Genomic DNA, 12942 nt, shown 5'->3' with positions numbered 1-12942 from the left:
GATCATGTCTAGTTTGAATGAGTCTTCATAGCAGTTACCCTTTTCTTTAAGAATACCATATCTAACAGAGCTCTACCGTGCTGAAAAGTACGATTATGATATATTTTTTGAGAAGTAACTTATTTTATGAGAAGAGATTAAAACAGCTTTACTCTTTAACAGAACACAGGAGAAGGCAGCATGAGACCACTCTCTCTCTCCTCTCATCAGGGAAATAAAAGAAAACGGAGAGATGCTAAACGACTACGTAGGCACAAAAAGAGATAAGAAGAGCAATAAATAATAGGGTCAAAATTAAAAGAACATTTTACTCAAAGCAATTCACTCCTGGAAAACCCTTCCAAATGGAAGACTGGGACAGCCATGTCGCTGATTTAACCAACATAAACAGCTACATAATTAAACTACAAGTCAATGGGCCCATGGAAGATTGTGCGCTACCTGGTTAGGGCCACAAAAATGGTCAGAGGGCTGCAACACCTCTCCTATGAAAAAAGGCTGAGAGACTTGGGGTTGTTCAGCCTGGAGCAGAGAAGGCTCCAGGGAGACCTTATTGCAGCCCATCAGTACTTAAAGGGGGCCTACAAGAAAGATGGGGATGGACTTTTTAACAGGGCCTGTAGTGAGAGGACAAGGGGGAATGGCTTTAAACCAAAAGAGGGGAGATTCAGACTAGATAGAAGGAAGAAATATTTTACGCTGAGGGTGGTGAGACACTGGCCCAGGTTGCCCAGAGAGGTGGTGGATGCCCCATCCCTGGAAACATTCCAGGTCAGGCTGGACGGGGCTCTGAGCAACCTGCTCTAGTTGCAGATGTCCCTGCCCACGGCAGGGGGGTTGGACTAGATGGCCTTGAGAGGTCCCTTCCCACCCAAACTATTCTATGATTCTACGGTTGCCTACAACGGCAAAGACAGGATTCATGCTGGTTATAATACCGATGCCTCCATCTGAGCTGGTCACTGGACACTCCCCTTGCAGCCGGTGGAAAAAAGAGGCATTTTGGGGGCACTATTCACCTGCTTTAAATGTCTTTTGACGTTCACCATGTGATGAATTAATCACACAAGTGCCTGTTTTACCTATAAAAGCGTAACTGTGTATTGCTGTAGCAGTACTTGCAGCAGCAATTCAACAATACGTACAGTCCCTTCCAGTGCTCTATCCCAGCCCTGTACCTGGTACAATGTAAAGCCAAAACAAGGTTTTTCCCCCCACCCTCCTATCTGGTGTGGAAAGAGAAGGAGCAATGGGCAACCTAATCCCATGTCTCTACCTGTGATATACATTCACCAAATGAGTGTTACAGAGGCACCTGTGCGATCCGGGGCACAACCTGATTTACTACACTGTATTTCACTACTTGTATTTGAATAGCTGCAACAGCCATCATTTAAAACCAACTTACTCCTCCCCATATATGCTACCTTTGTGCTCGAGTGACTATGGCAAAGTCAGCCAAATACCGTATTTAAAAAGTAGAACAATTGTTCATCCGAGTTACACAGACAGAACTGAAGGCATAGCTGGGGCCACAGATCTCTAGCATCCGAGCACACAAGGTTTTTAAATAGTAGCATGGAGACCAAGTGAGAAATAGTGAGGTGTTTCTCTCAACCTTCTTACCTTCTGAGTTGAAGTCAGAACATTACCTAACTGTCAGGTCAATGTCATTCATACAAAAATTGCACTTAAGATAAATGGACACAGTTAGCCAAAGAAGTCCAATGTATCCCAGGATTCACACAAAATAATATAAAATATTCTCTAGCGAAAAAAATAACCTGTGTAAATATAACCCTTGTGTTTAATTCTCATAACTGACAGGTTTATTTAACACCACAAATTTGGCAAATCCAGACGTTACATCCCTTTTCAAAACTGCAGCAACAAGAAGCTATTGAATCCGTGTACCACATCGCTACCTTTTACTAGAAATAATTATCCTCTTTTATTACACAACTTTGAATGATTCCTCAGAGCAGCATCCACACATAATCCTCTGAATAAAGAGCCTCTGGATTCAGTTTTCATTTCGGAGAGGGAAATTACGGTACCAGCAAGAGGAGTCTCCTTCAAGCCTTATTTGCATTCAAGAGGCTGCCAGTTGGGTAAAGTTTCTCCCCATTTAAGTAATTCTGTTTCCCAGCAACCCGCGCTGTTGCCAGGAGAAACCCCGGGGAGAGCTTCCTCCGCACCCGCCCCGCCGCAGTCTTGGGGGTACAGCTTTGTGCAGCGCTGCTTCATGCCAGTGCACACATCCGACTGTGAGCGGCATGCTAAGTAGCGCGCCAGGAACTCCAGGGACTCGAACAGGAGATGTGGGTTTTTTTTCTGGAGAGGGCTCAGCGATGAATGACGTAGCCCCTTCTATTGCAATGGCGTTAGAGGTGATAAGGCAGCGCAGGGTTTTTTCATCAGGGTGGTGTTAGCTTGGGAGCAGCGTTTGGCAGCGGGATGTGCAGCTCTGTAAACATATTCCCTGTATGCTTTTAATCTATCAAGCATCACGTGTGCATGCTAACTTCCTTTTTGTTGTTGTTTTCCAGCTGCCAAGAGCAAAAACCACATGCAAACAGCAAAAAAATCCCCTTAGATTGACTTAACCTTTGTGTCTCCTTGCAACACCTTCCAAAATGTAAATGTAATGGGTGGTTAAAAAGTAATTCCTGTTCTTCCAATGACAGTACAGTTTTATAGTTGTACGCTTGGCTTGAAAGCAAGCTGTTTAGTGTTTAGACATAAATACCTGACATGGTGGGGAAAAAAAAAAAAGAGAAAGAGAAAAAGCCATGGCATGTTATTACAGACAGGATTTCCAAGCAAATTCATCTCGCGCCTACCTGTAAAGATGTTGTAACCACAAATTTTAGAAGTTGTCTTTCAGATAATAAACAATTACTGGGGGTGGGGTGCTTCCGCAAAGAAACATACTCGGCTTTACATTCTTTCTGATTTGAATCTCGGCATATGCAATGAAATTGTAATGAAATTTAATAATTTATGGAAATTGATGGCTTGAGTGTATTTGAGGCAAAGATCGTCTCTTAGAATGAAGAAATAAGTAATTAACTCTTCTGAATGAGAAAGGTAAATTGAAATTTGAGAAACGCTAGACCACATATGACATTGTTACTCAACGTGCTCCTGAACTGTACTTCAATGGAAGTCAAATCTCACATTTTTTGGCCCATATTCCATATAAATTTCAGTAAAAATGGGTGACTAGTTAATTCTTTATGTAAAACACTGTATCAGGTAAAAAAAGCGGAGGAAAACATTAAGAAATTAATCCTTCTAAACCTTAAGAGAAACTGTATTTCTTTTGCAGGCTTTGTTCTGAGGCATAATCTCACTTGAGAATCTCTATTTTAGACCTACAATATAGTGATATTAAATTCATGTCTGAAAAAAAGTTTTATATTTGCCCATGACTAACAAACTTTTTTAATCATTAAAGGAAAAAATATCTAACTTTTTCATTTTATTCCTTATATTCTACTGAAAAAATACTTAGAAAACACTAAGCTTACATTTTAGTTTGCAATTCTATTGCGAAATCTTGTGCCTTGCACAATTCGGCAAACTGTCACAGTATCAGGGAAAATCTGTTTAAAACTTCTCAGCCTAACACTGCATACATATTTAGGCACAGAATAAGCATAAGGTACCAGATTTTTTCCCTAATCCTGCACAGTACAAAGAGGCTACAAAAACATGGAGATTTCCACGACATACTAATTCACAAGTATCAAGGGATCGGGCTGTCCCATTCAGCAACTTATTCAATGATCACAGCACAGTGGTATCCAGTACGCTTTGTCAGTCCAATGCCCCTGTATCGCTACAAGTCAGCATAATTTAAACTTTAATGACAACACAGATTCACTAACTGTTGAGAAAATTACTAGATGATCCCATGCCCACAGGGATCAAATTCCACCAGGAAGTCTTTGTACCAGGCCATGAACACGCATAAGAAAAGCTACGGTCTTTTAGCCTTAGCACCTTTCCGTGTGCCCATGGTAGCATACGCAGTCCAGCCAGCCATCTTCTCCAAGGGCAGGGGATGAGACAGATGAAAGTACCAGACCACAGGCCACCAGTTTGACCACAATAATTTCTGTTCAGTGTTTTAAGAATGGTAAAAAAGATTAGCATGGACAGAAATTCCACTAAAACAGGTACAGAAACAAAACAATTTAAAGGGTTATTTCTGCTTTTGAATGTTCATTGTGTTTGGAAACTATTAAGCTTCACAAGATGTCCAACTAAATGCAACATTAGAAATCAACTAAACGAGTCCTAACAGGACATATAATAGCTAAAATCATCTCATTTAAAAACCTCTTGTGAAATAATCTCCCTGTAAGAATATAAAGTATACTATTCTTCATGCATATAGTCAATTGGGGTGGAATCCAATCTGTCTACATCCTGTGAAAAGCAAGTGCTACTTCAGCAGGCAGGGACAGAACAGGAAGAGTAAAGCAGTTCCCATAAAATACCTGTTTATGTTCTGCACAAATTTAATGTCAAGAAGTGTCCCTCTGAAGGAAGAGCGAGTGATCCCTGTTGTAAAACTTCAGTACATCCTCTAGAAACTTTAGACAAAACTGACATACCTCCACTCAGCCTGCGGAAAACTGAAACACATTTCAGAAGTGTATTCTAACCACTTGGACTTGGAGTATCCTGCGAGACTGAAAGCATGCCCCCTCTGCAACGGGTCAGACTGTTACACATGCAGAAATGCAAAAGTGGCGTGGCCAAAAAGAGAGCAGACTTGAGGGTCTGGCTCCAGCCTCCTGCAGTCACTTAAAGAAGTACCACCATCCCAGGTGTGCTTTGGCTGGTTATTTTGATATATCTGCTTCGGATGTCATTTCAGCCTCCCAACAGAGGAGGATCATCAAGATCCTGAGGGAATTCTATAACTGCTGGAGTATCCTAGAAAAGACGGACACTGCTGCTACCACCACAGCTACAGCTAAGAGGATTTACAGAGTCACGGCACAGCTGAAGTTGGAAGGGACCTCTGGAGATAAGCTAGTCCAACCCCCCCTGCTCAGATCCAGGTCAGCTAGAGCGGGTTGCTCGGTACTGTGTCCTGTCAGGTTTTGACTGTCTCCAAGGATGGAGAAGCTACAACTTCTCTAGGCAACCCGTTCCACTGTTCAACCGACGTCAGAGGAAAAAAAGTTTTCTTCTTATGTTGAAATGGAGTTTCCTGTGTTTCAGTTTGTGCTTGTTGCCTCTTGTCCATCCACGGGGCACCACTGCAAGAGTCTGTCTCCATCTCCTTTACTCCTTCCCATCAGTTATTTATACACGTTGGTAAGATCCCCCTGAGCACCATGTCCCAGCTTAACTGAATTTAGGCAGAGCGACCCTTTCACTCAAAGACTGTGTATTTGTTTTAACAATATCAAGACAACTAAAGCTGAAATATTCCTGCTACATCGAAGACAACAGTAATAAAACAATGAGAGAGACTAGAAATCTATCAAAATCTCAATTTCCTATTCTCACTAGCCACATTCTTCTCCAGATGTCACAGCAAAAACAGTCAGTGCAACTTCTTCTTGAGTTCAGTATGTCAAGTTGAAGTACTAATCCCACATAGAACTGAAATTCACTGTTTATGAATTTAATGTAAAATATACAGACTTGGAATTAAATCAAATAGTTGAAGCAAATGCAGATCAATTCACTAAAGTTAAAAATAGAATCAGACACTATACCAATGACTTGAAAAGCTCTTAGGTATGCAGGAGATGATCACTTAAACACAAAGCTCCCAGTGCAACACTTTAACCCAAAATGTTAGTTATCCTTTGATATACAAACAGGAAAATATTGAGTAGGAACAAGAATGCAGTTGACAATATCACTAGTAAAATCCAGTGTCTACGTCCGATACCCAAAACTTAAGGAAGACCTGAAGTAATTCATGACAATTTAGGGAAAAGAAACAAAAATTAATAGATGATTGAAAAACGTGCCTTCTGCTGACAATAAAAAATTCACTTTGCTTGATTTATGTCTGGTTGAAGTCTTCACTTTTTTAAAACAGGCTAACCAGCAATTTAATTATTATCTAAACATGTTTCACGAAAACCAGAAAACACACACTACTATGCTTTTCATCTTCATGAAGAAAACCGTACCAAGCTGCAATGGTTGGAAGTTGAAACATAACAAAGTGATTCAAAATATGCACTTTTTTAATGGAGTGAGTTATGAAACACTGGAACAATTTACGAAATTTTGCCGTGGATCCTCTCTCAAACGACATTTTTAATCAATGTTTTCTTTAAAGAGCATGACCTGATTCAAGCAAGAACTAATTCACAGAAATGCTGTGCTCTTTTTGTATACGGAAGGTCAGACTAAAGTTCACCATGACCTCCTCCACATTTGTAATTATTGCTCTATTAATCTATAAATATAAAGCTAAGAGGTTTAATAGGTTTAAACAATCGTAAGACTGTCTACCCATGAGCTGTACCTTTACCGCCTCAAAAAATTAACCCACTATGGATGTGTATGTTACAGTGTAAGTACCTCCGCTAGGAACATAGCTGGGACCACAGAGAGAGAGAAGATATTTCCTGACACTACTCATTGGGACCAGTGGGACAAAACATTCTTTTAATTTACTACACACTGCTATCTCAGGCTATCTAGCAGAAAAAAATAGTGTGTGTGTGTGTATATATATGTTATTATACAATGCCTTGCACAGGAGGTTCCTTCTACATTATTAGGGCTCCTTGACTAGTGCTCCTACCACTATCGTAAAATAAAATAGTCAATTAAATAGCGTAAGCAATATATACTCACATACTCATAAAACACAGCCATGTTTCAGCAGTAATGTAACTAAAATTAATTCTGAAAACTAGAGTTATACTAGAAAGGTAGAAGCAATAAGTAATATGTGATTTTACTATAAAGCACGACATCGTATTGCACCATTATACAGAAATCATATGAAAGAAATAATTTTCAAAAATGAATGCAGCAGCTCTACTGCAAGGAAAGAAAACAGCACAACAAACTAATTCCCAGACTATGAAATTTGTTGAAGATCAGATAAATTCAACTTGATTACAAAAAGAGTAAGTGAAGCTTATTAATATTTGTGTTGTTTTCACCTCACAGTATAGTATTTTATCCCCATTTGACTGACTTCTACAAACAGAACCCTCTGTATCACAAACCAACTACTTCCAGTCACTTCACAGAAATCCGTATAATATACAAGGTTTAACTGCGTAATTTTCTTAAGACTCAGATCCTAAATTAGTAATAACCTTACGATAAAACACAAAAAAGAGTTATGCAGACAAGGTCAAGTCTCACATAATCCCATGGTCAGCAAGTTACAAAGGAATAGAAACACAGTTTAGCTTTTCACAAGACTAGATTAAACACGACTTTCAAGCTGAAGTTGTCACTCAGCTGTCTTTTCCTCTCTTTCAGACTGCAGCAAAGGAGGGAGCAGTCTGAGCTGCTCTCTGTACTCACGAGGTTTGTGAATGGCGATCGAGAACCCTCAGCACGAGAGGTTCCCCGCCAAACAACAAATCTCACCGAGGGGCAGAGCACATTCATGCCCATCTCACGCCCAGAAAGCGTCAGGAACTTGGAGCATTGGGACCAGGAGGCGCAAGCAGGTGCAATGCAATTAACACAACGTGCAGGAGGCACAAAGAGAGCCCAGAAGCGCTGCTCACAGAAGAAAACCCTCAGCTGCTGAAAACACCTTCCAGGACACAATGCCCTGACCCAGACCTAGCGCTAACGCCTCTGGTACTTCAGCAACCTCCCTCCGGACCGAACTCCCGAGAGTGGTCTCAGGCTGTGGGGAGAGCCTGGTGCTCCTCCACGGGGATCGAAGCAGTGGCAGCAGCCTAGTCGTTGCAGCGCAAGGGAAGGAGCTGCAAGAAGTGAGCACATTGTATCACATCAGGGATGAGGAGCAGGAGATCTTCAAAGAGACCGCACAGAGAAGTAGCTAAATGCTCTGCAGCTCTTCACCTAGGAAACAGAGGCCCTCAACACCACTGAAGATGAACAGGACGGACACCTCGGGTCACTGGATTAGGATCAGTGCTAGCTATCACTTAAAAGAAAGGTCTGGCAGATGTTTTCCTCAAAGTGCCTGCACACTAAGGCAGAGTTCGGTTCACGAAGAAGAAGACTCAGATGTCCAAGTGTGGTCACAGACCTATGATGTGATCAGAATGAAAGACCTGGCACTGCATGCGCAACTTGAGCAGTGTCATGCATGGGAACAGGGTATGTAGGAAGGATTAGCACAGAAGAATAGGATGGGGAGCTGCACTCTACTGAAACGAACTCCTCGATAGCACAGAGCTCCAGTGTGAAACTGAAGTCACGTCTGCTGAGCGACTCCGAGTCAAGATCAGAGGGGAAACACTGGAGATGGTGTGGTTTGGGGTCTGCTACAGAGCACCTGACCAAGAGGAGGTAAGTGAATGAGGCTTTCCACAAAGAGCTAGCAGAAGTCTCCAGACTGCAGGCTCTGGTTCCCCTGCGAGATTTCCGTTCCCAGACGTCTGCTGGGAGGGTAACATCACATTGTGCAAGCAATTCAGGAAGCTGCACTAGTGACAATTTCATACCAAAAGTGCCAGGGATAATGAATGGTGGGTTGTCGACCGGCTGTTCAGAAGCAGGGAAGAACTGGTGGCATTGCAGCAGCAGATGGCAGACAGCTGCAGTGACCACAAGATGACGGAGTTCAGGATCCAAAGAAAGGCTAGAAAGGTAAACAGCAGATTTAGCATTTTGGACTTTCAGAGCTCAAACTCCGGCTTATTTAGGGAATTGCTAGGTAGAAGCCCCTGAGAGGCTGTCAAAGGGAGAAAGCGCCCTTCGGGGTGGTCTGAATTTTGACAAAAACTTTCTAAGAGAGCTAAGGAACAAAATATCATGCAGAAAAACTGGGAAATTCATCAGAAACACAGAGCTGCTTAATGAACTAAAATGCAAAGAGAGAGCGTACAAGAAGTAGAAACAGTAACAAGCAACAAAGGAGGTATATACAATGCTTTGCCTAGGCATTTAGGCACAAAATCAGAAAGGCCAAAGCTGGAGTTAAAACTAGCTAGGGATGTAAACAGTAGTAAGAAATGATTCCGCAAAAATTACAAGAGTAAAAAGAAGCTCAAGAAAATCCAGGTGCATTGATGAGTATGGAAGACAGCCTAGAAGTAGTACAGAAAAGACCAAAGTACTGAAAACCTCTTTTGCCTCAGTTTTCAGAAACAAAGACTGCTCCAAAACCTCTGCATGCACTGGCACAGGCAGAAAGAAAAGCAGCGATGTGGGGGAAAATGGGTTATGGCTATTTCAAGAAGTTAAATGCCCAAGGAGCCACGTGGAGTTTTTCCAGGGCTGCAGAGGAAGCTCACTGGTGTGACCATCAGAACACCGTGACAGATCTCGATATAATGATATCTAGAAAAATCCCGGTGACTGGGGGAGCTCTCTGGTGACTAGAAACGGGCTACAGTCACAGCCATTTTTAAGGAAGGCAAAAAGAGGATTGAGGAACTACAGGCTGCTCAGCCTTGGCTCAGTCCCAGGGAAGATCATGGAGTATGTCCTCAGAAATCATTTCCAAACACAAAGAGAACAGGAAAGTAATCAGGAATAGTCAACCTATTTACCAAAGGCAAATCATGCTTGACCAGCTGGGTTGCCTTTTATGATGAAATGATTGGCTATGCAGATGAGGGCAAAACAGTGGATGTAATGCATGTTGACTTTAGCAGGGCTTCTGACACCATCTCTTACAGCATTTGCATTTGGAAGCTGAGAAAGTACTGGCTGGAAGAACAGACTGCTAGGCACTAGACACGTCAAAAATTGGCAGGACTACCGGACTCACAAGGCAGTGATCAGTATCTTGATGTCTAGTGTGTAGCAGGTTACCCCGGGGGCTGATGCTGGGGCCAATATCATTCAATATCTTAAACAATAACATGAATGATGTGACAGGAAACACGCTCAGCAAATTTGAGAACAACGCTAAACAGAGAGTGAGTGGACGTGCCAAACAGCAGAGCTTCAGTCCAACGAGACCTTGAAAAATTTCCGGTCTATGCCAACAGAAACCTCATCAAGGTCAACAAGGAGAAGCGTGCAAGTCCTGCACCAGTGCAAGATAATCTTAGCTCTGCTGGGAAGGACCTGTGATCATGCTGCATGCCAGGTTAAACACTAGCTAGCAATGTGCTCTCGTTGCAAATAAAGCAAACCGGGTACTGGGCTGCATTACAAGGAGCATGGGCAGCAGAGCAAGGAAAACACCCTCTCCTCTAAGCTGTACTGGTAAGAATTCACCTGGAATACTATGTCCAGTTTTGGATCCTCAGTTCAAGAGAGACGTTAATAAAATGGCAAGGGTCTGCAAGGTCAATGGTCGAGTTGGTCAGCAGCCTACAGCACACAAACCTAGAGAGCTCGCAGAAGCTGGGCGTATTTCAGCTGGTGAAGGGTAAACTAAGGGGCAATCTTACAGCAGCTTAATAGGGAGTGAGAACGACGACTCAGCCAAACCCTTCCCAGCAGCACCAGACAGTATCGTAAAGGGCAGCAGCCACTAACGCTGCCAGAAGAGGCAGACTTCTCTGACTCGAAGGCAGCGCAGCATTGGCACAGGGGCTGAACTGGAGCGCCCTTCCAACCAACACTCCTCTGATCCTGCAATCTAAGAGCAATTTAAACATTTTACTGAGCAAATGTTAGGCAATGTCAAAATTTAAATTGCCATTCTTTTCTGAAAGGAGTTTACATCTTAAAAATTTTAACTTTTGCAATTCATTGGAGCTCCATGGTGTTCTTAAGTGCGTAATACCATGTTTAGTCATAGAATAAAAATGCCCCCAAAAAAACATATTTGGCCTTATGAGGACATTTTTTGTACAGCAGCACAAAATTATTCTACTTATGGAGTTACAGAGCATAAAATGGGCCTAGAGTATCTTCTGTCCAGGCTTTTATCGACAAGCGATGTGAAGGCGCCACTTTAATCTATGCGATGTGCTACTCCTGGTATCATCTCTAGCGTTCATTGCCCTAATGACATCAACCCCATCTCTGCACCCTTCCTTTGAGCCCACCTTCTCCACATCAGACATAATACTCTTCCTGCTACCTTTAATTTCACCACTACCTTCTTGCTACCTTCAGCATTTTACCAAATATCTATACAATGTAAGATTTTAATATGCTCTCAAACACTTCTTTCACTGGGTTTATGACACCACCCATTTGTTATTCTCCCACCAGCACTTACGTACCTTACGTGTTTAAATATTTTTTTAAGTTCGCAGACTTTGTTAGGGACTTTAGGCACCTGGAGCAAAGATACATATAAATAAACACCTGGTACAACAGGAGAACGAACACGCATGTCAGAGCGCTTACATGCCACTATAATTCCTATCTAACAGTGATGACAGTCATCTTGCAATGCTTTCAGTTCCTAGGAGGGCTGACAGAAGGCAAAATTGCTTCCTTAATTCTAGGTTGCTACTTTGCTTACCTGACAGCACATTTACTCAAAACGAAAGGAAGAGTACTAGAGAATCACTGGGAAAATTATTGTTTAAGAACTTTAAAACACTTTGCAAACATTAAGGTTAGAACATCCTCACCATGCTTTGGTATTATTTTGAGGTATTACTATTTACCCGAAAAAGCGAGGGCTAAGGAGGCAGGCCCTGAATAGGACTACCGTGGCCCTCAGTAAAGACCGAACAGAAAACTCGTATGTGGCCAAGAGAAAAGCAGGTGCTCGTTGGCTGCTCCAGCAATCGATTTAATTCCTATTCTAATGCCGAGAGGGCAGAGGAGACGTCACCGTGCAGCTAAACCACGACACAAGTGCGCTCCCAAGGCACCCAACGGCTTCTCGCCCCCACCCTGCCGCTACCTCACAGAGACGCGCCGCCCGCGCCATTCCGCCCCCCCCCCCGCCACAGGCCAGCGCCCCTCCGCGCATGCGCCACAGCCCCGCGCGCAGGCGCCGCGCCGGACACCGCCCGCCCCGCTGTGAGGGCTGCGCGCATGCGCGCAGGGGCCGCCCCAGGGCGCGGCACCGCCTCTCTGGCGGAGCGGCTCTCCGCTTCCCCTCCCCCGCCGCCGCCGCCGCCGCCGCCGGGGCGGGCCGCGGGGCTGAGGGGGGAGCGGGGAGGGGTCGTCCCTACCTGCCACCGGGATGCGCTGGCTCCTGCCGGGGAGCGCTTCTTCCTCCTGCGGCAGCCGGGAGGCCGAGGCGCCCATCCTGAAGGTGGAGCTGCAGAGCATGCGGAGGAGGCGCCGCGGCGCTGTCGGCATCGCCCCTGAGGAGAGTCGGGCGGCGGCGGCGGCGGCGGCGGCGGGGGGGGGGGGAGCGGGGAGGGGGGAGCGGCCCGGCGCGCGCTGGCCGTTGGGACGGGCGGGAGCGGGGGGGGGGGGGGGGGCGGGCGCGCGGCGGCGGGGCGCGAGGCCCGCCCCCTGCCGAGCGGCGGAGGGGTCGCCGGTCCCGTCCCCCCCCCCCGGCCTTTGCGTCCTGGGGGCTGTGGAGAGGCCAACCCCCTGCCCCCCACCCCGCCGGTGTGTCCTGGGGGGTGGGTGCTCCGGAGGGTGCAGCAGCCTCCCCCCGGGCGTGTCCCCAGCCGGTGAGCCCCGGGGGCTGGGTGCTCTGGAGGGGGCACCCGCCCCGCTGTGCCCCAGAGCGGTGTGCCCTTGGGTCTGAGTGCTCCGAGGGGCGCAGCCGCCCCCCTAGGTCACAGTGGCGTGGCTTGCTCGGGGTTCACCCGCCGTGGTTTGCATGCGCCCACCCAAAAGTAGCCCTTTCCTTGAGCTCTTCGTCCCTGGCCTTACTCTCCGAGCTGTACGCATCTGCGTGGTACGCGCCGT

The 12942-nt window shown here is 45.1% G+C and overlaps 1 protein-coding gene across 1 annotated transcript in view; it reads right to left on the bottom strand.

The window, feature by feature from the left end:
* Nucleotides 1–12403, bottom strand: part of MSRA (methionine sulfoxide reductase A) — a 308215-nt gene extending 295812 nt beyond the window's left edge. Inside the window, exon 1 of the mRNA XM_076332575.1 lies at nt 12249–12403. Coding sequence (XP_076188690.1) covers nt 12249–12378 — 130 coding nt within the window. The 5' untranslated portion in view covers nt 12379–12403. The remainder of the gene's footprint in view (nt 1–12248) is intronic.
* Between the last annotated feature and the right edge of the window lie 539 nt (nt 12404–12942).

The sequence above is a fragment of the Aptenodytes patagonicus genome, chromosome 3 (genome assembly GCF_965638725.1).
Source record: "Aptenodytes patagonicus chromosome 3, bAptPat1.pri.cur, whole genome shotgun sequence".
NCBI lineage: Eukaryota > Metazoa > Chordata > Aves > Sphenisciformes > Spheniscidae > Aptenodytes > Aptenodytes patagonicus.
The sequence above is the reverse complement of the archived record's forward strand: the minus strand, read 5'-3'. Positions and strand labels throughout refer to the sequence as shown.